The sequence below is a fragment of the Acipenser ruthenus genome, chromosome 38 (genome assembly GCF_902713425.1).
Source record: "Acipenser ruthenus chromosome 38, fAciRut3.2 maternal haplotype, whole genome shotgun sequence".
Taxonomy (NCBI): Eukaryota; Metazoa; Chordata; class Actinopteri; order Acipenseriformes; family Acipenseridae; genus Acipenser; species Acipenser ruthenus.
Window position 1 is genome coordinate 4969486 of NC_081226.1, and position 22848 is coordinate 4992333.

Consider the following 22848-nt stretch of genomic DNA (forward strand, 5'->3'; position numbering starts at 1 on the left):
GCATACTCGCACTATTAAAGGTAATTACCAATACTGACCACTGTGTGGCATACTCGCACTATTAAAGGTAATTACCAATACTGACCACTGTGTGGCATACTCGCACTATTAAAGGTAATTACCAATACTGACCACCGTGTGGCATACTCGCACTATTAAAGGTAATTACCAATACTGACCACTGTGTGGCATACTCGCACTATTAAAGATAATTACCAATACTGACCACTGTGTGGCATACTCGCACTATTAAAGGTAATTACCAATAGTTTATCTGCTTTTCATCCAATGTGTCTGCATGCCATCCACTCTGACATAGTGCACCAGCGTTCAGTTAGAAAGCAGTCTCGCCACAGAAACTAAATCATTAAAATATATTCTCCAAATGAACCAATGACCTTATTGACCTACTGACCTTAGTTTTTGGCAGCAAGTTCATGAGGAGAAGTTATTTGGCAGCTTTTGTGCCAATCATTATTAAACCAATTGGTCAGTCTGATATGGCCGTGGATTTATATAACTGGTCAATAACATTATCACAATCACGCATTTATTGGTTTTGATACGTTGTGATCGGTACCCTTCCCGATATCGATGACTAATTCTCTGTGGAAGAGAAGACGGTTGTTCATAGAATGTGTGACCTCTGAAGTAAGTTTGCTGTTATGAAATGTTTCATTTAGTCTCCTGATTAAAGTGTGTGTAACAATGCATTCTGGGAACAGCTTGACATAGAAATATAATATAACCTTCATATAGAAATATAATATACCTTTCAAAAGCATAGCAGATATTTTTTCTTCAACCTCTTAAGAAATTGCAACAAAACTTGATCAAAAGAATGTCTTATTGGTGCTCGCTGTAGACACATTTGAAGTTATGTCTAGACTTACCGAGGCTCAACGGGATAATGCTATTGGACATTTGGAAGCTGATGAATCTCAGTCCGCCGTGACATGGCACCTAAATGTTTCCCAGAGGACTATAGGACGACTTTGGCACCGATACCAGCAACGTGGAACAACACTTGACCGCCCAAGATCCAGTAGACCACGTGTGACAAGGGCAGCCCAGGACAGATTTATACACCTACATCATTTACGTGACAGGTTCTCCACTGCAACCTCTACAACATCTGCACTACCGGGAATGCATAGAATTTCAGACGAGACTGTCAGAAACCTCCTACAGGAGGCAGGTATCCGAGCAAGAAGATCAGTTAGAGGAGTGATTCTAACACCGCAATATCGTCGACTAGTGGTGTCATAATCACAGAATATGGCTCATACAAAGATGGAGAAACGTGGTGTTCAGATTTCTGCTTCGACGTGCAGATGGAAGAGGTATACAGGCGATGTCATGAACGTTGTGCGGCCAGCTGTGTGCAACAGGTTGGCAGATTTGGTGGTGGGAGCGTCATGGTGTGGGCTGCAATCTCAGACAGTGGCAGAAGCAACTTTGTTCATGTTCAAGGCAACCTGACAGCTCAGCGCTGTTGTCATGAGATCATACGGCCTCATGTGATCCCATTCATGATCCATCGTAATGTCATTTTCCAGCATGACAATGCATGACCGCACACAGCCCGAGCCACCACAGCTTTCCTCACTCAGAACAATGTTCAAGTGCTTCCCTGGCCGTCTCGATCACCAGATCTGAACCCCATTGAGCATTTGTGTGATGAGCTTGATCAACGTGTGCGACAACGTCACCCCGATCCAAAGACCTTACAAGGACTTTTCCAGGCACTTGAGCAAGAGTGAGTTGCCATTCCCCGGCATGTTATCCAGGCTCTGATTCGATCCATGGGCAGGAGATGTCAGGCCGTCATCGATGACAATGGTGGGCATACCCGTTACTGATTTCTGCTGACCTTGAACTTTGTTTGACCTTTGAAAGTGACTTCGTTGAATGTCTTAATGATTTCTGTACACGTTAAGGTTCTTTGGAACTGTCTATTTTACTATGCAAACTGCCATACTAATGCTATAAAAAGTACATTCAAAACACCTATACGTTTCTTTTTTTGAAGAGTACATGTAAGTATTTTCTTAATGTACACAATGAATTAAACAGGGTGAGTTACTTACGTGGGTCGTCACTGAATAATAATGAGCAACGGTAGCCCCAGTGTCACATTTAATAAAGAAAACAAAACAAAGCTAAAAATAAAAATAAAAGTTTGCCACAAAAGGCGAGCGCTAGTCCCACTAAAAGGAGCGTCCTGCCCCAGGAACCTACTATGCTACTCAACCTCACTGTACACTGTTTGGGATTAAGCTCCCCTAAACTAATTAACCTCCCCTAAACTAACTTACTTTTGGGCTCTTGGAGTCCCAGCATTAGTGATGGGACTGAAGCCTCAGCTGATTCAACCCCACATGAAGCAATTGAAGCAAACAGTGTTAGGAAGCAAAGCTTCAGGTGGTTCATTGAACCACTAGGTCATGTGACCCATGAACAGTGTTTAGCAGGAGCTGAGAAGAAGGAAACCGGGTTTTTTTTACCCAATAAGTGCTCTTTTTGCCAACAGTGCTCAGAGTGTGGTGTTTCCCTCAAGCTGAAACTTTTTTTTTAAAATCAAGATGCTGCTTTTTTGCTGAAGCCTCGTCACATTACACTGTCTTATAAACAACAAGAGCCTGATTTTGATTGGAAAACACCTTTATATTTTTGGTATGATTATTGAAGGACGTTTTATTGGTTAATCGCATGTGTGGTTGAGATGTAAAATAAATAAATAAATCGAAAAAAGCAACGGCTTTAGAGAAAGCACTGAGATGTTCCTTTACACTGAAACGACTGTTTAAATTATACATGCCCAATAACCGAGACAATTAGAAATGAAATGGCTTGATATTGTATGTGTAAAGCGTATGAAATGTCACATTGCCTTCTCTCAGCTTCAGTGCAATTGTCCACTTTGCTGAATGCCTTCTCTCCGGAGATCGGGTGTTGTCTTTACTCTCAGTGCACTGCGTTGTGCAGATCTACCAAGAGATGGCACTAAAAGAGCATGACGCGCTTCATGTGCTTCGGCTCAGTGAATCTTTTTGAGAACCAAATGATTCAGAGGGTTCAGTGGTACTTACACATGGGAGGAGTCATACGCAAAAAACACTCATTATCATATAATAGACGTGTCCCCCAACTCAACACGACACGACCAACATGACCGTAAAAATAGACATAATGAAGCGTTCTTACCTTTGTTTAAGTTAGTGATCAGCCTGTGTGTCAGCCGCATGAAGAGCGCAGCGTGTGGTTTTCACTAACTCTACTGTGCAGAATAATTTTATTTTTTTTCTATGTGTAAATATCGTGGCTTTCTTCCTGTGCATCGGGACGCGGGACATTTGCTAGTAAATCGGGACTGTCCCGACCATATAGAGCCTGTTGTATGTTTTTGTTTTTCACAGGACAGTTGTTTTTTTATACCATTTTTAAAATATAATATACATTTTTTAGGATATCCAGAAACAAAACTCCCTCTACAGCAGTGTGACTGCACAGTGTAATATTAACACAAAACTCCCTCTACAGCAGTGTGACTGCACAGTGTAATATTAACACAAAACCCTCTCTACAGCAGTGTGACTGCACAGTGTAATATTAACACAAAACTCCCTCAACAGCAGTGTGACTGCACAGTGTAATATTAACACAAAACTCCCTCTACAGCAGTGTGACTGCACAGTGTAATATTAACACAAAACTCCCTCTACAGCAGTGTGACTGCACAGTGTAATATTAACACAAAACTCCCTCTACAGCAGCGTGACTGCACAGTGTAATATTAACACAAAACTTCCTCTACAGCAGTGTGACTGCACAGTGTAATATTAACACAAGCAGTGACTGCACAGTGTAATATTAACACAAAACACCCTCTACAGCAGTGTGACTGCACAGTGTAATATTAACACAAAACACCCTCTACAGCAGTGTGACTGCACAGTGTAATATTAACACAAAACTCCCTCTACAGCAGCGTGACTGCACAGTGTAATATTAACACAAAACTCCCTCTACAGCAGTGTGACTGCACAGTGTAATATTAACACAAAACTCCCTCTACAGCAGTGTGACTGCACAGTGTAATATTAACACAAAACTCCCTCTACAGCAGTGACTGCACAGTGTAATATTAACACAAAACTCCCTCTACAGCAGTGTGACTGCACAGTGTAATATTAACACAAAACTCCCTCTACAGCAGTGTGACTGCACAGTGTAATATTAACACAAAACTCCCTCTACAGCAGTGACTGCACAGTGTAATATTAACACAAAACTCCCTCTACAGCAGAGTGGCTGCACAGTGTAATATTAACACAAAACTCCCTCTACAGCAGTGTGACTGCACAGTGTAATATTAACACAAAACACCCTCTACAGCAGTGTGACTGCACAGTGTAATATTAACACAAAACTCCCTCTACAGCAGTGTGACTGCACAGTGTAATATTAACACAAAACTCCCTCTACAGCAGTGTGACTGCACAGTGTAATATTAACACAAAACTCCCTCTACAGCAGCGTGACTGCACAGTGTAATATTAACACAAAACTCCCTCTACAGCAGCGTGACTGCACAGTGTAATATTAACACAAAACTCCCTCTACAGCAGTGTGACTGCACAGTGTAATATTAACACAAGCAGTGACTGCACAGTGTAATATGTATTAACACTTAGTTAGGTTTAACTTGAGTGTACATGACAGATACATGCAGAGGGTGCAAAGTTTTCAGTATTTGCAGTTTTTTTTTTTTTTTAAGGTGAATTGGTTATATTTTGTCAGTTAATTTGAATTATTAAAAATGTATCGTGTACCGATATGTACACACTTTTAGAACTAGTTATTCATTGGCGCTCAAATTGTCTCCGTGTTTTTATATTTACGTGTACATATAAACAGTGTGCTCCAGCACGGTGCGCAATGAGAACCGCACTTGTTTGTTGAGACTTGGTACGGTAGGTAGTTACATTATAAACTGTACGCTTAATCGTATTTATTTTGATATCCACCCCTGATATCTTACTCATATATTTCAGGTGATTTCCCCAATCGTAAAGTTTTACATTTTCAATTTTAGCAACCATTCATTTCTATCTAACTAACTTCCAGACATTGGCGTTTAAAACAAGCCCACACCCCCCTCTCAGCCTCGTCAAGGTTCCAGGGCGCTCTGATTGGTTGCTTATTTAAATCCTCTTTCCAAGCCGCCTTTTTTGTGTCAAATTCCGCCTTTTTCCTTTTCTGATTGGACGGTGCGCGGCCCAGAATTAGTCCCATTGGTTATCTTTGCAAACTCTTACCGCCTTACACAAAACACAGCAGCGGTTCGCCTCTGTAATTGGAGTACTTGACTGCTAATCTTCTGATTCTCGTTGCTCATTCGTTGTTGGGGCGGGGCTGGGGGTGACGGTTGGAGGCACGCATTGTTTGAATTTGGCAGAACTGTGGTGCTGGAGGTTTGTTTTTATTTAAAAGTAAGTGAATATTTGTTGTTATTAATGAATATACCGGAATAGTAAACACATTCCCGGGCCGGTAAACCTAGACAAGGTAAGGCTTTGATTTTAACTAATACTAATGATTTCTAAAACGTTTTAAAAACTAAATAAGCGTGTAGGAATGCATGCAGCATCATCACTAGAGAATAAATCAGCGTCTCTCACCTGAACTATTTACACAAATGAAGTCTTAACAAATAAATAAATAAATAAATAAATAAATAACCCAGAAAATAACACCTGTATGTTATGAAACAAAAGAAAAATCACAAAATTATAACGGTCACGCGAAATATTATTTGTTTAGCATGAATTTAGAGGTATCTGATGAACGTAGGCTAGTAAATTTAAATTCAAGCAATGTTTTTATTAATTACAAAAAGTGCTGGTTTCATGAGTTTGGCATTGCTATTTATAAAACAGGATGTTTATTTATGTGTGTCATGTCGTTGTTTTGGTAAAAAAAAAAAAGTTTGTCAAAATAACAAACAGCATTTCTGTGTGTTACGTCTTGCCCGAGTTTGAAATTGGATCATATCATTTAGAGAATGACATGCGTGCAAACAGATAACTAAAACTGTCTGTCTGCAGCTTTTATGAAACTTAACTGTGGAAAAATGCAGTGCACTGTGACTAACACAGACACTAGAAGGAATTGTTTTGGTGTCAAAGGTGTAAGCGGGACATGTAAGAAGCAAGTGCTTTAGATGCCTATCAGATGATTGTCACATCGTTGGAACAGTTCCATTGTGAACGTGCACACACACTCCATTCCTGTCTTCAGATGTATTGCCACAATTACCTTCATTTAACACGGCGCAAACAACCCGATTTAACAACTTGATTAGATGGAAATGAAAAGTTGAAATGTACCGCGGTGGAAATAAGCCTGCCATTGCATAGTTTAAGACACACCCGAGCTTGTTCCCTATTCACAATGGCTAATTAGAAAATTGATCAGAGATTTCTTTAACATGATTGGTCGATACGAGGGCTTTTTAATCTCTGATAGACATTGAATGCTTTCTTTCAAACTGTGTTTAATCACTGTACCAAATCAATCCGCGCGAAAATGCGTAATATAGTATTCGTGTATTTTACCGTCTTTCTGCTTGGTGAAAGAACATTTCAGTTCTTTACAGGCCTTCAGCATGTTTGTCAATGTAGACTTCTGCTACATTGACAATCTATCTGTTTAAATTTAGTCGAGTAAATCAAGTGAAAAAACGAGAGTAGTTTTTGCTGTCAGCTGCAATATAGTCACCACAATATTAACTATCTCTGGTTTGAATCAGTTGGAGAAATCCAACAACTGGATGCAGTCTGATTTACTTTCAGCAGCTTTATTTCAGTATATTATTACAGTAACAACATAGGCACGATGCTCTCCAGGAAGAGGCTTTGAATAAACTTGGAACACACACTGTGAACAAGTTACTGAACAAACAGGACTATCAGGATTAGCATATAGACAACTAGATATCTTTAATTACTACAACTTTTATTTATCTATTAATGTTAGGACATAGTGGTAACTTAAATACTGAAACTACCAGAAATACACAAACATTCACTCAAATCCAAATAAAAAGTTAGCTGTAGTTTTTATTCTTTACATGTTTTACAAACAATTCACAAACCATGTTTGCTTTTCTGTACAAGGTACCTGAACTGTAGAACAGCTCTGTAAGTAGAAGCTTTTTATTATTTGGCGATTGGAAATATGTTGGGATGAAGCCCGAGTGAAGGCTACCAGACCACAGATGCGGTTTGCTCAGAATATCATTACTCATAAGAACGTTTACAAACAAGGGGAGCCCATTTGGCCCATCTTGCTCGTTTGGTTGTTAGTAGCTTATTGATCCCAGAATCTCATCAAGCAGCTTCTTGAAGGATCCCAGGGTGTCAGCTTCAACAACATTACTGGGGAGTTGGTTCCAGACCCTCACAATTCTCTGTGTAAAGAAGTGTCTCCTATTTTCTGTTCTGAATGCCCCTTTATCTAATCTCCATTTGTGACCCCTGGTCCTTGTTTCTTTTTTCATGTCAAAAAAGTCCCCTGGGTCGACATTGTCAATACCTTTTAGGATTTTGAATGCTTGAATTAGATCACCGTGTAGTCTTCTTTATTCAATTCTTTTAGCCTGTCTGCATACGACATGCCTTTTAAACCCAGGATAATTCTGGTTGCTCCTCTTTGCACTCTAGAGCAGCAATATCCTTTTTATAACGAGGTGACCAGAACTGAACACAATATTCTAGGTGAGGTCTTACTAATGCATTGTAAAGTTTTAACATTACCTCCTTTGATTTAAATTCAACACTTCTCACAATATATCCGAGCATCTTGTTGGCCTTTTTTATAGCTTCCCCACATTGTCTAGATGAAGACATTTCTGAGTCAACATAAACTCCTAGGTCTTTTTCATAGTTCCCTTCTTCAATTTCAGTATCTCCCATATGATATTTATAATGCACATTTTTATTGCCTGCGTGCAGTACTATACACTTTTCTTTATTAAATGTCATTTGCCATGTGTCTGCCCAGTTTTGAATGCTGACTAGATCATTTTGAATGACCTTTGCTGTTGCAACAGTGTTTGCCACTCCTCCCACTTTTGTGTCGTCTGCAAATTTAACAAGTTTGCTTACTATACCAGAATCTAAATCATTAATGTAGATTAGGAATAGCAGAGGACCTAATACTGATCCCTGTGGTACACCACTGGTTACCTCGCTCTATTTTGAGGTTTCTCCTCTAATCAATACTTTCTGTTTTCTACATGTTAACCACTCCCTAATCCATGTGCATGCATTTCCTTGAATCCCTACTGCGTTCAATTTGAGAATTAATCTTTTATGCTGGACTTTGTCAAAAGCTTTCTAGAAATCTAAATAAACCATGTCATATGCTTTGCAGTTATCCATTGTCGATGTTGCATCCTCAAAAATCAAGCAGGTTAGACACGATCTCCCTTTCCTAAAATCACGCTGACTGTCTCCTAGGATACTGTTACCATATAGGTAATGTTCCATTTTGGATCTTATTATAGTTTCCATAAGTTTACTCCTGGAATAATGAGGAAACATTTGTATTAATAGCAACAAAAACTCGTGCTGCATAATTTATTTATTTTCTAATCGCAATAGAACCCTCGTAAGATGGCTTACCGCTTTACCTTTGGCTCGGGACATTCAGCGACACCAGCCAGGCCTTACCAGGAGATAAAACCCTCTTTGGGTTCTATTGTTTAATCAAACTTGTAACAAAACTGTTCAAAAATAAATTATACAATTCTTAGACACGACACTAACCATCAAAAACGGCAATATCACTTCATCCATCTACAGAAAACATACTGATAGCTAAACATACCTGCACATCTAGTTTCCATCCACATCACACCAAGAAATCTGTCATTACAGTCAAGCTATTCATTACCACAGGAGCTGCTCTGAAACTACTGACAGAAACTAACATCTTTGCAGCCTTCTTGATGCTTTCATCCAGTGATATTCTCCGAAACAGACTGACAGAGAAATGGAACGTGCCGTCAGGATACCAAGAGAGAAATGGTTGGAATACAAAGTGAAACCTGTGTCTAATAGAGCACCCTTAATCAAAAAAGTCAAGGCACCGACTAGAGGGGAGGCATGCCTTGATGTAGTCTTTTCAAATAACGAAGACAGAATAACTAAAACAGGTCAGAGAGCCATTGGCAAACTCAGACCACAACATGGTCTCATTTGAAGTGTTTTTTAAAACCCCAAAAGTAATGACTAAAGCTAAGGTTTACAATTTTAGAAAAGTAAACTGAGGGTATGAAACAGAGACTAACATAAGTAGATTGGAGTAACATCCACAGAAAAAGGATGGCTGTTTTTTAAAAATATAGTACTAGAGGTGCAAAAACATCCCAAAAGTAGACAAATCTAAAACAAAATGGTTTAATAGATCAATTAAAAAAATATATTTGTAAAAGAGCTAATGTTGTTATTATTATTATTATTATTATTATTATTATTATTATTATTTGTCAACATTATTAAAATAAAGCATCATTTTACAGAAATACGAAAATGTGTGGCGCTCCCTGTCACTTTGACTAAAATTAAGGTGAAATAAAGAGAGATAGACATACCATCAATTTCCAATTGTTCTGCTATTTCTTGACATGTGCATCCTTTTAATTGTCTTTATAACCACACTGGCATCATAAAGAACATTATATTTTTCAACTTTAATAATTAAATTCTCACTGATGTAGATTTTTTTTTTATTTCTGTGGTAATCTCTGCATGAGCGAGACACTGACAGTCTGACAGCTGCTACCTTTGACCTTATTTCTGATTTGTCAATTGCTACAACAGCACGTAGCACAATACAAATAAAACAAATGTATTTGTCTATTTACTCGCTTCATTCACGCCACTCGCTTCGCTTGTGTTGTGCATTACTCCATTTAAATCCCAGAAAAAGGATGGCTGTTTTTTAAAAATGTAGTACTAGAGGCGCAAAACAATTACATCCCAAAGGTAGACAAATCTAAATCTAAAACAAAATGGCCAAAATGGTTTAATAGATCAATTCAAAAAAATATTCAGCAAAAAAGGCACTTTACAGAGCGTTTAAAAGGGACCAAAAACAAAGTACACAGAAAGAGTTCTTGGAACTGCAAACACAAGTCAAAAAGGAAGTTAGAAAGGCCAAGAGAGAGATTGAAATCAATATTGTTGTTCCAATATTATAACAGCACGAGAACATTCAAAGAGGAGTTTAAATGTCTAAGAGACACAAATGGCAAAATCATAGATGAAGAAAAAAAAAAAAGCAAATATATTAAATGATTACTTTTCACAGGTTTTTACAAAGGAGGACACGGACAACATGCCCCACATGTCGACCTGTTCCTATCCAGATTTAATTAACTTTAGCATAAGAGGCAAAAGTGTAAAAGGACTAGGAGCTCTTAAAATAAACAAATCCCCTGGGCCGGATGAGATCCTCCCAATAGTACTCAAAGAAATGAAAAGTTATTTACAAACCGCTAACCAAGATCATGCAACAGTCTCTTGACACAGGGGTTGTACCGACAGACTGGAAAATTGAAAACCGAACCAGGTAACTACAGGCCAATAAGCCTGACATCTATTCTATGTAAACTTATGTAAACTATAATAAGATCCAAAATGGGAAATTACCTGTATGGTAACAGTATCCTGGGAGACAGTCAGCATGGTTTTAGGAAAGGGAGATTGTGTCTAACTAACCTACTTGACTTTTTTGAGGATGCAACATTGACAATGGATAATTGCAAAGCATACGACATGGTTTATTTAGATTTCCAGAAAGCTTTTGACAAAGTTCCGCATAAAAGATTAATTCTCAAACTGAACGCAGTAGGGATTCAAGGAAATGCATGCACATGGATTAGGGAGTGGTTAACAGGTAGAAAACAGAAAGTACTGATTAGAGGAGAAACCTCAAAATGGAGCGAGGTAACCAGTGGTGTACCACAGGGATCAGTATTAGGTCCTCTGCTATTCCTAATCTACATTAATGATTTAGATTCTGGTATAGTAAGCAAACTTGTTATTTGTAGACAACACAAAAATAGGAGGAGTAGCAAACACTGTTGCAGCAGCAAAGGTCATTCAAAATGATCTAGACATCATTCAGAACTGGGCAGACACATGGCAAATGACATTTAATAGAGAAAAGTGTAAAGTATTGCATGCAGCCAATACAAATGTGCATTCTAATTAAATATTATATGGGAGATACTGAAATTAAAGAAGTCGTCTATGAAAAAGACCTAGGAGTTTATGTTGACTCAGAAATGTCTTCATCTAGACAATGTGGGGAAGCTATAAAAAAGGCCAACAAGATGCTCGGATATATTGTGAGAAGTGTTGAATTTAAATCAAAGGAGGTAATGTTAAAACTTTACAATGCATTAGTAAGACCTCACCTAGAATATTGTGTTCAGTTCTGGTCACCTCGTTACAAGGATATTGCTGCTCTAGAAAGAGTGCAAAGAAGAGCGAACAGAATTATCCCGGGTTTAAAAGGCATGTCGTATGCAGACAGGCTAAAAGAATTGAATCTATTCAGTCTTGAACAAAGACGACTATGCGGCGATCTGATTCAAACATTCAAAATCCTAAAAGACAATGTCAACCCGGGGGACTTCGTTGACCTGAAAAAAAAGAAACAAGGACCAGGGGTCACAAATGGAGATTAGATAAAGGGGCATTCAGAACAGAAAATAGGAGGCACTTTTTTACACAGAGAATTGTTTGGGTCTGGAACCAACTCCCCAGTAATGTTGTTGAAGCTGACACCCTGGGATCCTTCAAGAAGCTGCTTGATGAGATTCTGGGATCAATAAGCTACTAACAACCAAACAAGCAAGATGGGCTGAATGGCCTCCTCTCGTTTGTAAACTTTCTTATGTTTTTGAAGTCCATAATGTATAGCTGTTTTGGCATAGACCGTCTGACTTTCTAACTGCGGGATTGAATTCTCAGAGGAGTCAGTTGAGTTTGTGAACGTATTTTTTTGCATCGTCGAGTTGGATTATAGGAAGTCAGAAAACAATGAAAGAATTTGTAATGATGATTTTAGTGTTTGCAGCATCTTTTTTCTGAAGTATATTTTGGATCTATTTTTTGGCATGTGATGAGTTTTTAACCAATCACATGCCAGAAATGGCTGATTCATAAATAAATTAGAATTGTAGTGATTCAAAATGGTTGTTTTTGTTAAAGTTCTAATGCCACCTTCGAATGTAAACATCAATCTCTCTTTCCTACTTTCACCTGAAGAATAGACCTTTGATCTCTTGAAGCTTGTGATTAACTATTGGTTAGTTAGTCCAATAAAAGGTATCGCATCTCCTTCTCATTGTCTATCATATACAGTAAAAAACCAAACCAAAACTTTCAGAGATTCACCACGGACTCATGACCTAAATACCCTGTGAATTTGAACACAAATCTAGTAAGGGTGTTTTGCTGAAATTGCACCTTTTTTTTTTTTTTTTTAGTGATCACCTAGTGGTGAAAGATAGTAGTACAGTTATGCAAAATTTACATTCTGCAGTCAGAGAAAACAACTGATACCAAAAGAAATGTTCAGCTAATTCATTCAGATCTTTTAAATGAATGCTCTTTTTTTAGAAATGTCAAATCTGGCATTTCTGCCAACATTGAAATGGCTGCCATTCTTGAATATAACAAAACATTTTTACCCATGACCTTCTGGTGTGACCCCATTTAGGGAGTAGACTTGTTTTGTAGAATCTAAGGTCCTGCGACACTGTTTTGTAAATGGAAGTATTGACCCCTTTGCTTGGAATGCCTGTTATAACTGATGTGTTTGTTCCCTGTCTGTGTCTCAGAGTTTCTGTGCTGTGATTGGCTGGCCAAGGGAACAATGCGTCACGGCAAGTCGGGAACCTCAAAGAAGCGCAAGGGGACAACCCCCCAGAGGAGGGACCGGTCACCTCCCAAGTCCCCCGCAAGGAGACCCCCGCAAACCCCCCCCAGAAAACCCTCGCCCAAAAAATCACCTCTGCGAAGAGTGAGTGGTCCCGGTGAGGCACAGTAATGAAATACATAAATAAATAAATACATTGTGCCACCTGACAGTGCTCGGTCCATACTGCTGTGTACTCTGTGTGTGTGTTTCAGGCAGTGCTCGGTCCGTGCTGCTGTGTAAACTCTGTGTGTGTGTGTTTCAGGCAGCGCTCCTTCCTCAGTGGGCCAAAGCCCTCGTAGAAGGAAGCGGTTCCGGCCCGGCACTCGAGCTCTGATGGAGATCCGGAAGTACCAGAAATCCACCGAGCTGCTGATCCGCAAGGCCCCCTTTTCCAGACTGGTGAGTGAGGGGAAAGGGAATTTTGATTGTTTAAAATGTTCTTATGTTAGCTAGTTTGCCCTTCACTGTGATGCTTTACTTTTCCTGTGAGTCTCAGTACCATTCAGTTACTGGGGGACTGCTTTTTCTATACAACTGTGTCAACCAGGGGCACTTAACTTTAAAGGTAAATAAGAACTGCCGAGCGAAGCCAGGCGAATTTTTTTTTGCTAAGAAGCTCTGGGAAACCTCATTTTTACTATTCAATCTTTGTCACGGTTTTTGTAATAGTAAACCCACAAAAGTGGACATGTGTTTCAACATAAAATATAGAATATTTACTAACTGCGCATTTATTAAGTACAAACACAAGTAGCAAACTGCTGTACAGTACCTATAATTCCAACATGCAGATTATTAAAGGGAAGGCTGTGTGGTCCAGTGGTTAAAGAAAAGGGCTTGTAACCAGGAGGTCCCCGGTTCAAATCCCACTTCAGCCACTGACTCATTGTGTGACCCTGAGCAAGTCACTTAACCTCCCTGTGCTCCGTCTTTCAGGTGAGATGTAATTGTAAGTGTCTCTGCAGCTGATGCATAGTTCACACACCCTAGTCTCTGTAAGTCGCCTTGGATAAAGGTGTCTGCTAAATAAACAAATAATAATATGTACAACATATTATTGTTATAATATGGCTTGTTTGTTTATAGATATATTGACTTATGTATGTTAAGTTAAACTATTCCTGTAGTGCTAGATGCTAGAGAATGTTTGTTTGTTTTTCGTGTTTTGTCATTGGACATTGTTGAGCTCAGTTATCACAGTGAAACCAGCTGCTATGAAATACTGTATTGCATGACAATGCTTGGTGCTGATAGGATAGGTTGAAACAATAAGCACCCGCCCTCACATTGCAATGCTTAGTGCTAATTGGTTGAAACACTGAATTCCAGCCCTTGCCCAGCCGATTCATGACAATATTACAGGCAGTGCAAATCAACCATACACTGCTCATACGTTAACAAGAGTATAGCTGTGATCGGCCGCACCGACAGCACTCCCAGCACCACAATAAATAAATACATAAAAATTGATGCGCCAAGTATGTGAAATTTACCTGCCCCAGACCAATGGAGTTGATGATACAGTGTATCATGAGCTACACTGGTAAATATTGAGTCGCCCTTTTTATCAAGCAGCATTTATTTCTACATTTTTTACTCCATTCAGGGACATAACATACCTAAATGATTATTATAAAAGGAATGTGAGTTTAAATTAGTAGTAAGTACACACGTTTCGATATGAAAGCTGAACATCATTAATATCAGCAAAAAACTGTTACATTTTTAATGAAAAAAAAATTGTAGCCAGCGTTTTCACTAAAGTAAAATCATGCTTGTGTGATTCTGAAGTGCCGCATTTTTATATATTTACTACTGCTTAATCTGAGTTAAAAATAAAAGATTTTGGTGGGAATTGAACTTGTTCATGTCCTGCAGCAACATTTACCTAATTTAATTCTAAAACCCAACATTATTTAATTTAATAATGGTCTGATACTCTCTCTTCCTTCAGATATTTTTGCGAGTAATACATAAACACATGCCTATATCTAAGTATTAATATTTTGTACAGTCGTCTTTCCTGACCACCTGACAAGTTCACATTTACTTTTAGCTATCGTCAGCCACAGTGCAGCCCTTGGGTCAAACCAATATGTTCATGTAGGGAGAATTTATTGCGATTGTTCATAAATGTGGCTCATCCTCTGAGTATTTTTATATTTTATTTTAAAGCAAACCAATGCCAAATACAACAAGATATAATACATAAATAATGAACAAAAAAAGTGGAGGGGCAAAATATATTGATGACCCCAATTATTCAAAGTTGGGGGGGTACCTGCCCCTTCTGCCCAATGGGTTAGGCGCCTATGGTGTCAACAATATTTTGTTTAAAAAAACAAAATAATAATCCCCTAAATGACCATCAGGAGGCATTTCTACTCATAGAACATACTTCATTCAGCTCCTAGAATTCTACCCTGCATTCCTCATCCATAACTGTTCACCACTCACTAGTGCTGAATTTCGAAATGCTGAAGGTGCTTCTGTAGGCTGTGCATTACACGACAGGGCTCGCATCCCCAAGGCAATTCTATGACTTTGAGAAGTTTATTCAGCGTTGTATCCTATCATTATAAATAAATAAATTGTTGTTGCTGCTAAAGTTGTTCTACACACACATACACACATACATACATACACACAAACATACACACATTTTTCAGAGGTTTAAACAATCCTAAGAATGATGTGCATAAGAATGGAAGTCCTAAATGATGCCTTGTAAGGTGAGAGTGAACCTTCCCTTGCACTGTTTGTGTGATAGACTCCTCGACACAGCAAAGAGTTCACAAGAATGAAATACACTCAACTTATCAGAGGGAGCCACCCAACACTGAAACTCACAGGAGTGGTGAGGTGCTGCTGGTGTGCCTGGGCAGTGGTGTCATTGTGAGTGTGTGTGTGTCTCTTGACAGGTGCGGGAGGTCTGTCAGAGTGTGTCCTCGCAGGATCTCAAGTGGCAGAGCCTGGCGCTCATCGCACTGCAGGAGGTGAGAGGCAGGGGTTTTGAAATTTTTTTTTTTGTGTGGCTACCTTGTGATCACTCCAAATAAAAGTGGTGCATTCCCCATTGGGAAGGGGAAAGAAGTGTCTCATCTGCTAAAAGCCCGGCTGTGTGGTGTGCAGGGTGAGTCATACAGTCAGGGGAGTGCAGGTTTGACAGGGGATTCTGGAGGGAGCATCGCACTGGCTTTGGCACTTCCGTGGGTTTATGGAGGCAAAACCAGCCGGAAAAGTGGCTTGATTGTGGGACACCCACTGATCTTTCAATTCTCCTGAGCCGTGACGAGGGAAGAATCAGGGGTAAAATAATTTTTTTAAACTGTTTTTTTGTCAGACAGGTTAATATTGGTTACACTCTGATGTTGCCTGCCATAGACAATGTAATATAGGGTATGCACTATGCAGGCCAAATATAGGTGTTAGTGTTTTCATAATAGGTGTACAGTGTAAGACAATTCATGTAATGTTCAATATTCAGTCTTTTCTATACATAAGCAGTAAAATGCTGTGTGTCTTGTACACAAATACATGTTGCAGTCATTTATAAAGAGTGACGGAGGGCTTCCTGTGTCGGCTTTCCTGATTGGTTAGGACATTAAAGGGAAAGGAACACATCCCTAGCATCTGTCAGGCCATTCGGTTTACTTCAGCTGAGTGAAGCTGTGGAGGTATCTTTGATAGGGTCAGATATGTTTTCTTTTCTATCTATCTATCTGTATATCTCTGTTTATACAATAAACCTTGTTTAAGATATTTGTTATAGTTTATTGGCAGTCTTCTTACGCATTTTTTTAAAATTATTTTTTGTGATTGTCCCCCTGCACAGGCAGCCGAGGCGTTCCTGGTGCGCCTGTTTGAAGACTCGTACATGTGCTCCATACACGCCAAGAGGGTCACGCTGTACCCCAAGGACCTGCAGCTAGCCAGGAGGATCAGGGGGATCCACCATGGACTGGGCTGAGACACAGCCCTCTGCCTTGCGCTACGAAGCAACCTGAGGTCACACCTTCATAAGCAATTTCACTGTGCGAGCAGCTCATCCATAACTATTATTAAACACTCGCTGCTGAAACAAGCTTTATGAATAGAGCTGCACAAATCTGTGATTTGAATCAAGATCTCCACACATGAGGGTCATCGGTGTTGATTGGGCTGATTTACCATTCAGAATGAAACGAGTGAAGAGACGAGTAAGAAAAGCAGTGATCCACACAAACCCAAGCAGCAGTTTCGTCACTTGTTTCACTTTGAATGACAAATTAGCCCAGTCGACACCGATGACCCTCTGGAGAGCTCAATCCTAATAATAAAATAATTGGTTTGTGCAGCACTAAAATTCAGTGACAAAGCTTATCAACTGGAGGTATAGAAAGACTTCCTGTTGAGACATAGTCAAATTCAGATTCAAAACTAGTCTTGTGAAAATTGCTTACATGTCCCCTGTACAATTAAATGCTTGAAGTTGTCTGGTTTTACAAAGTCTGTACCTTCAAATTTTATTAAGTCTTTTAAATATATAATCCATCCCTTACTAATGTTATGGCGTTTGCAGTCCTTCTGATGCTCCTCCAATATTGATTTCTTATAATTGTATTCTAAATGTGGCTTTGCGTTTGACTGTAGAATCAAAGTGCCAGGCACTGAACAACCTTTCTCATTCCATTCAAATCATGTGACTTAATCCAGCCCTGCCTACTCTACATGTATACAGAGAATAGATAGGCAGAGCAGAGTTAAAAGGTCACACTGTCATGTGATTTGAATGGAATGAGGAAGGCTGTTCAGTACCTGGCACTTGGGGTTCTCCAGGCAAGCTCAAAGGCAGATAATTATAAGAACTCATTATTGGAGCAACAGAACCCAGAGCCCCTCGGAATGATTGTAAACACCACCAGACTTTTGATGTGTTTATGTATATATGTTCTAGATTAAGCTGTGTACTCTTTTAATGTGATGCAGAACAGTGCTGTTTTTAATAATGGTGAACTCTGTCTTCCTGCTGTCTTGATCTACGGCAGTACCGTAAATCTGTTTTGTAGCAACCCTTAAAGAAACTTCAATTCAATGACAAGCGTTTTGAAATCTTCAATCAAATTAAGGTGTAATTATCAATCTACTTCTTAATGAAATAGCTGACCGGTAATAATCAATGCATTGAGGACACTTATTCAAAGCAATGTGTTACTCTTTCAATACTACTGAAAGCATGAATGATTGGGATTGCAATATATATATATATATATATATATATATATATATATATATATATATATATATATATATATATATACATTAAGAGAACTTTATTATTAAACGGTGACCAGCAAAAAACAAACAAACAAACTGACAACATGCATGTGCTGGTAATATAATATTCAGGTGAGGGAGGCTCCAATCACCGGGAGATTAATCAATCCTTGAATTCTTTTTAATTGAGGCTCGCAAAATAAAAGCTATGTCAAGCAGTAATGGATGTTGCATCTATACTTCTAGTCAAAATGTTTCACGTTGAATTCATATGCTTCTTCCCATGTCACATCTTACAGCTATGGACAAAAGTGTGCCATCACCTAGAATTTTAGGATTGAAACATAATTTTAAAAAAGTATATGAACAGAATTGATATTTTATTTAACATCTTATAATCAAAGAAACTACAAAATGATATCGCAAAAGTCTACCGGGAAGCCATAATGGTAGTACAGTATTCCATGTTAGATTTTGAAATGTCACATTTTTTAGTTTGTCAGTTTTTAGTTCAGTATATGGAAAACTACAAAGCGGTATGTAATTTAATATGTTAACAGAACATTATTCAGTAGGTTTCATTTGACTTTACAAAGCAAAATTAGTTAATTCTATAGGGTGATGCAAAATATTTGGCCATCGCTATAGACATCTGTATCATAAGTAATCGTTGTGAATGTGGGGTGTTTTTGAAGTCTGCAGTTGCTTTTGTGGATCCTCGATGGTTATTCAGAGGATCTGGAAACTGGTATAAAAATATCAGTCTTAACTGATGAATTCTTGTTTATAAGAGAGGGATATTGTTAGGGGTTTTAATGAATTCAGTGGTAAATTGATTAATTGAAGCTTATAACAAGCAAGACCTGTGTCTGTGTAGTCGTGGTAGGCACTGAATTCTGAATGAATCAAAACTGTTGTCAAATAGCAATCCAATCAAACACAGCTGTTTATTGTTTTATAAACTCAACTGATATGAGGAGGCAGACTTCCCAAGGAAGACAGTGAGTCATGTTATTTATTTTAAAATAATAAATACATTGTATGTGTTCTGCATCATTTTAATGTACTTTTTAAATGTTTATCTTTAATATTGATTTTTTTTTTTGCAAATGAATAAAGAATATTTACTTTAATTTTTCTCTTGCAGTAGATTGTCTCGCTATACTGGGGTTGGAAACCATGTATTTTTGTCAAGATCTGCCTCTCCCTGCTTGTCCCTGTTTCTCTCTAAGGTCTCATTTAGAATGCAGTGGGGTCTGAGGGCCTGTGATATAATTAGCAATTAGCTGTCTGTCTCTGTATGAGAGGGTGCAACTGGACTCGAAGCTTGTCTGGACCCCTCCCCTCCCTGTAGAGTAATTACTCAGTCTTGTGGTGTGATCCCCTCCCCCTTGTCCCAAGGGTCTGATTAATGTTAAAATGGTTTACAACAAACCCTTTCTTTATTCCCCTGTCTGCCGGAGCAGCTCGTGTTGGGATCTGCTTAAAGAAGCAGATTGAAGTCACCACTGTTCTTTGTATTGCACTAAAACAAACCTGCAGCGGTGACTGGTCCAAAATCCTGGGATGGAAGTAAGACCCCAATTACACAGCAGTTTCACCCATTCAGTGAGTAAGGGGTCTCAGTGGGATGAAACAGGCAGTAACTGCCCCGCCACCTCAGTCTTTCTGTTTAACGGCTGGTGGCACCATCATTTTGCAATTCTGTAAAATATTTTCAAGTGACTTGGTGATGAAATCACAAGGTAGCTCGCTTTAAAAAATAAATAATGCAAACATTCAAAGGACAGGGGGGTCTAAGATGGAATTTTGCCTACAAGTGATGACCAAAACTGAAACCAGTTGTTTCACCTCTGCCTCAGTGGGGAGATATCTGTAGAACTTATCTGTTGCCACATTAAAGTTTTTTGTGTGTTTGAATCCCATGCAGACCCACTTTTGCATTTTTGCTCATTTAATCCAAGCATCATCCTTTAAAAATATATATATATATATATTATTATTATTGTCCCCTTATATTTAATGTTGTAGACTAAAGTGTCTTTAGGAAAGTAACACTAGTTTCGTTTCTTTCTGGAATACACTGACTGATGGACACTTTACCTGATCTAGCCTGTATTACATGGTGTCTGTGGTAGACAACTAGAACTGAAGAGCAGCTCCTGAACTCAGTGTCTTTGTCTGTCTCCTGTCAGTGTGTGTATCATCCTAAATTATATACCAAGCATCAAAAGAAACGTATCACTATTAACACATTTATTTTCGAAAAGAAATAAGTATATAAATGATGGACATTGACAAAATGTTTTTGGTTTCTTTTAATCACTCGATCATTCATCCTTGACCATGACACGCTTGAGTGACTATGACTGAAGCATATGTACTTAATCACCTCATTAGTGAGACAGTTGACTGGACACTGGGTATGGAGTGATTTCAGCTGTTGAATTGCAAGCTTGAATAAAAGCAATAAAGAAAATCACAGAAAAACACCAATATGCCACGTCTGTCAAGAGAGCAGTGCCTTCGTGTAATCGGCATGTTGGAGGCTGGACTAGGGCAGCGTACTAGGGCTTGCCGTCTTGGGTGCTCACAGCCAGCAATTTCAAACCTGGTGAGACTGTATAACCAGACACACTCTGTCAATGACAGGCCATGAACTGGGAGACCACTGAACAGACAGATGCTTATCCAGGCACTACAAGAGGAATGGGTCAGGATTCCACAAGACAGCATCCGAAACCTGGTGCAAAGCATGCGTCGCAGACGCACTGCTTGTATTGCTTCCAACGCTGCCACACACGCCACGAGCCTGTGACTTTCACAGTATCCCCCGTCCCCCCATAACTTTAGACAGTAAAATGTCATCAGCACAATAAAAAGTCACTGGACCTGCTCTAAAACAGTGTTTGTCATTTTTTGATCACATCTAGTGAATTTTATCCAAATATAAATGATAAGTTTCATTTGATGCTCAAATATGTGATAAGTTTCTTTTGATGCTCAGTATACTAAAACTAATCTGAAGACATTGAAAAAAACATGTGTGTGTGTATCTGCCTTTCAGTTTGTGTGAATGAATGTATGTTTCTATCTCAGTCTGTGAGTAACTGTTTCAATCTATCTTTCAGTCTGTAATTGTGTGTTTCATTTTTAGTCTGAGGGATTATTATTATTTGTTTATTTATTGGATTGCGTGTCTGTATTAGTCTGTGAGTGATAGTGTGTGTATATTGGTCTGTGTGTGATATTGTGTGTGTGTGTGTGGAGGGGGTTGGGTGGGGTTTACAGACAGTGAACTTGCTTGCACTGTAAAGAACTCTATGCATAATTACTCCTTGGGGTTTGTGGTCTGGGATGGTTTGAAAAAAACAGATGACTCCAACAAGCACAAAACAAGCCGTTCCCCTGGGGCCAATTATCTTTTCTGCCAAGTCACATTTCCCTCGAATCTCTCTTGCATTGAAATTCAGAATGGGCTTCATTGGCATGACAAGTCATACAAGCATTGGCAAAGTTAGTGCATCAAATGTACTGAAATATGTTTTCAAAAATGTCTGTCTATTGATCTATACATATATCAAACATGTATACAAAAATCCCAGTTTGAACAGAGCAGACGTGTTGAATGTATTGACAGGCCTCTACTCTGCACTTGTACAGTGGAGGATGAAGTGTGTCTCTGATTCAGTCTCTTCACTGTCTGTGTGTTTTGTTCAGTGGAGGATGAAGTGCGTCTCTGATTCAGTCTCTCCACTGTCTGTGTGTTTTGTTCAGTGGAGGATGAAGTGTGTCTCTGATTCAGTCTCTTCACTGTCTGTGTGTTTTGTTCAGTGGAGGATGAAGTGTATCTCTGATTCAGTCTCTCCACTGTCTATGTGTTTTGTTCAGTGGAGGATGAAGTGCGTCTCTGATTCAGTCTCTCCACTGTCTGTGTGTTTTGTTCAGTGGAGGATGAAGTGTGGCTCTGATTCAGTCTCTCCACTGTCTGTGTGTTTTGTTCAGTGGAGGATGAAGTGCGTCTCTGATTCAGTCTCTCCACTGTCTGTGTGTTTTGTTCAGTGGAGGATGAAGTGTGGCTCTGATTCAGTCTCTCCACTGTCTGTGTGTTTTGTTCAGTGGAGGATGAAGTGTGTCTCTGATTCAGTCTCTCCACTGTCTGTGTGTTTTGTTCAGTGGAGGATGAAGTGTGTGTCTGATTCAGTCTCTCCACTATCTGTGTGTTTTGTTCAGTGGAGGATGAAGTGTGTCTCTGATTCAGTCTCTCCACTGTCTGTGTGTTTTGTTCAGTGGAGGATGAAGTGTGTCTGATTCAGTCTCTCCACTGTCTGTGTGTTTTGTTCAGTGGAGGATGAAGTGTGTCTCTGATTCAGTCTGTCCACTGTCTGTGTGTTTTGTTCAGTGGAGGATGAAGTGTGTCTCTGATTCAGTCTCTCCACTGTCTGTGTTTTGTTCAGTGGAGGATGAAGTGTGTCTCTGATTCAGTCTCTCTACTGTTTGTGTGTTTTGTTCAGTGGAAGATGAAGTGTATCTCTGATTCAGTCTCTCCACTGTCTGTGTGTTTTGTTCAGTGGAGGATGAAGTGTGTCT

At 39.1% G+C, this 22848-nt stretch overlaps 1 protein-coding gene across 2 annotated transcripts; it reads left to right on the forward strand.

Moving 5' to 3' along the window:
* Positions 1–5353: 5353 nt before the first annotated feature.
* Positions 5354–19391, forward strand: LOC131707047 (histone H3-like centromeric protein A). Of its 2 annotated transcripts, none has more exons than XM_059009102.1 (5): positions 5354–5495; positions 12923–13117; positions 13265–13401; positions 15924–15998; positions 16838–19391. In XM_059009102.1, exons 2-5 carry the CDS (start codon positions 12958–12960, stop codon positions 16970–16972), a joined length of 507 nt encoding a protein of 168 aa, XP_058865085.1. In that variant the 5' UTR covers positions 5354–5495; positions 12923–12957; the 3' UTR covers positions 16973–19391. The 2 variants fall into 2 exon arrangements, with proteins under 2 accessions (XP_058865085.1, XP_058865084.1); XM_059009101.1 differs by having other exon boundaries at positions 5358–5571.
* Positions 19392–22848: the final 3457 nt, after the last annotated feature.

Excerpts from the sequence above, each read along its gene's own strand:
- LOC131707047 (XM_059009102.1), top strand. The coding sequence starts at position 12,958 with ATGCGTCACGGCAAGTCGGGAACCTCAAAGAAGCGCAAGGGGACAACC. Across the intron at positions 13,118-13,264 it reads GCGAAGAGTGAGTGGTCCCG|GCAGCGCTCCTTCCTCAGTG; the intron begins GTGAGGCACAGT and ends TGTGTGTTTCAG. Across the intron at positions 13,402-15,923 it reads AGGCCCCCTTTTCCAGACTG|GTGCGGGAGGTCTGTCAGAG; the intron begins GTGAGTGAGGGG and ends GTCTCTTGACAG.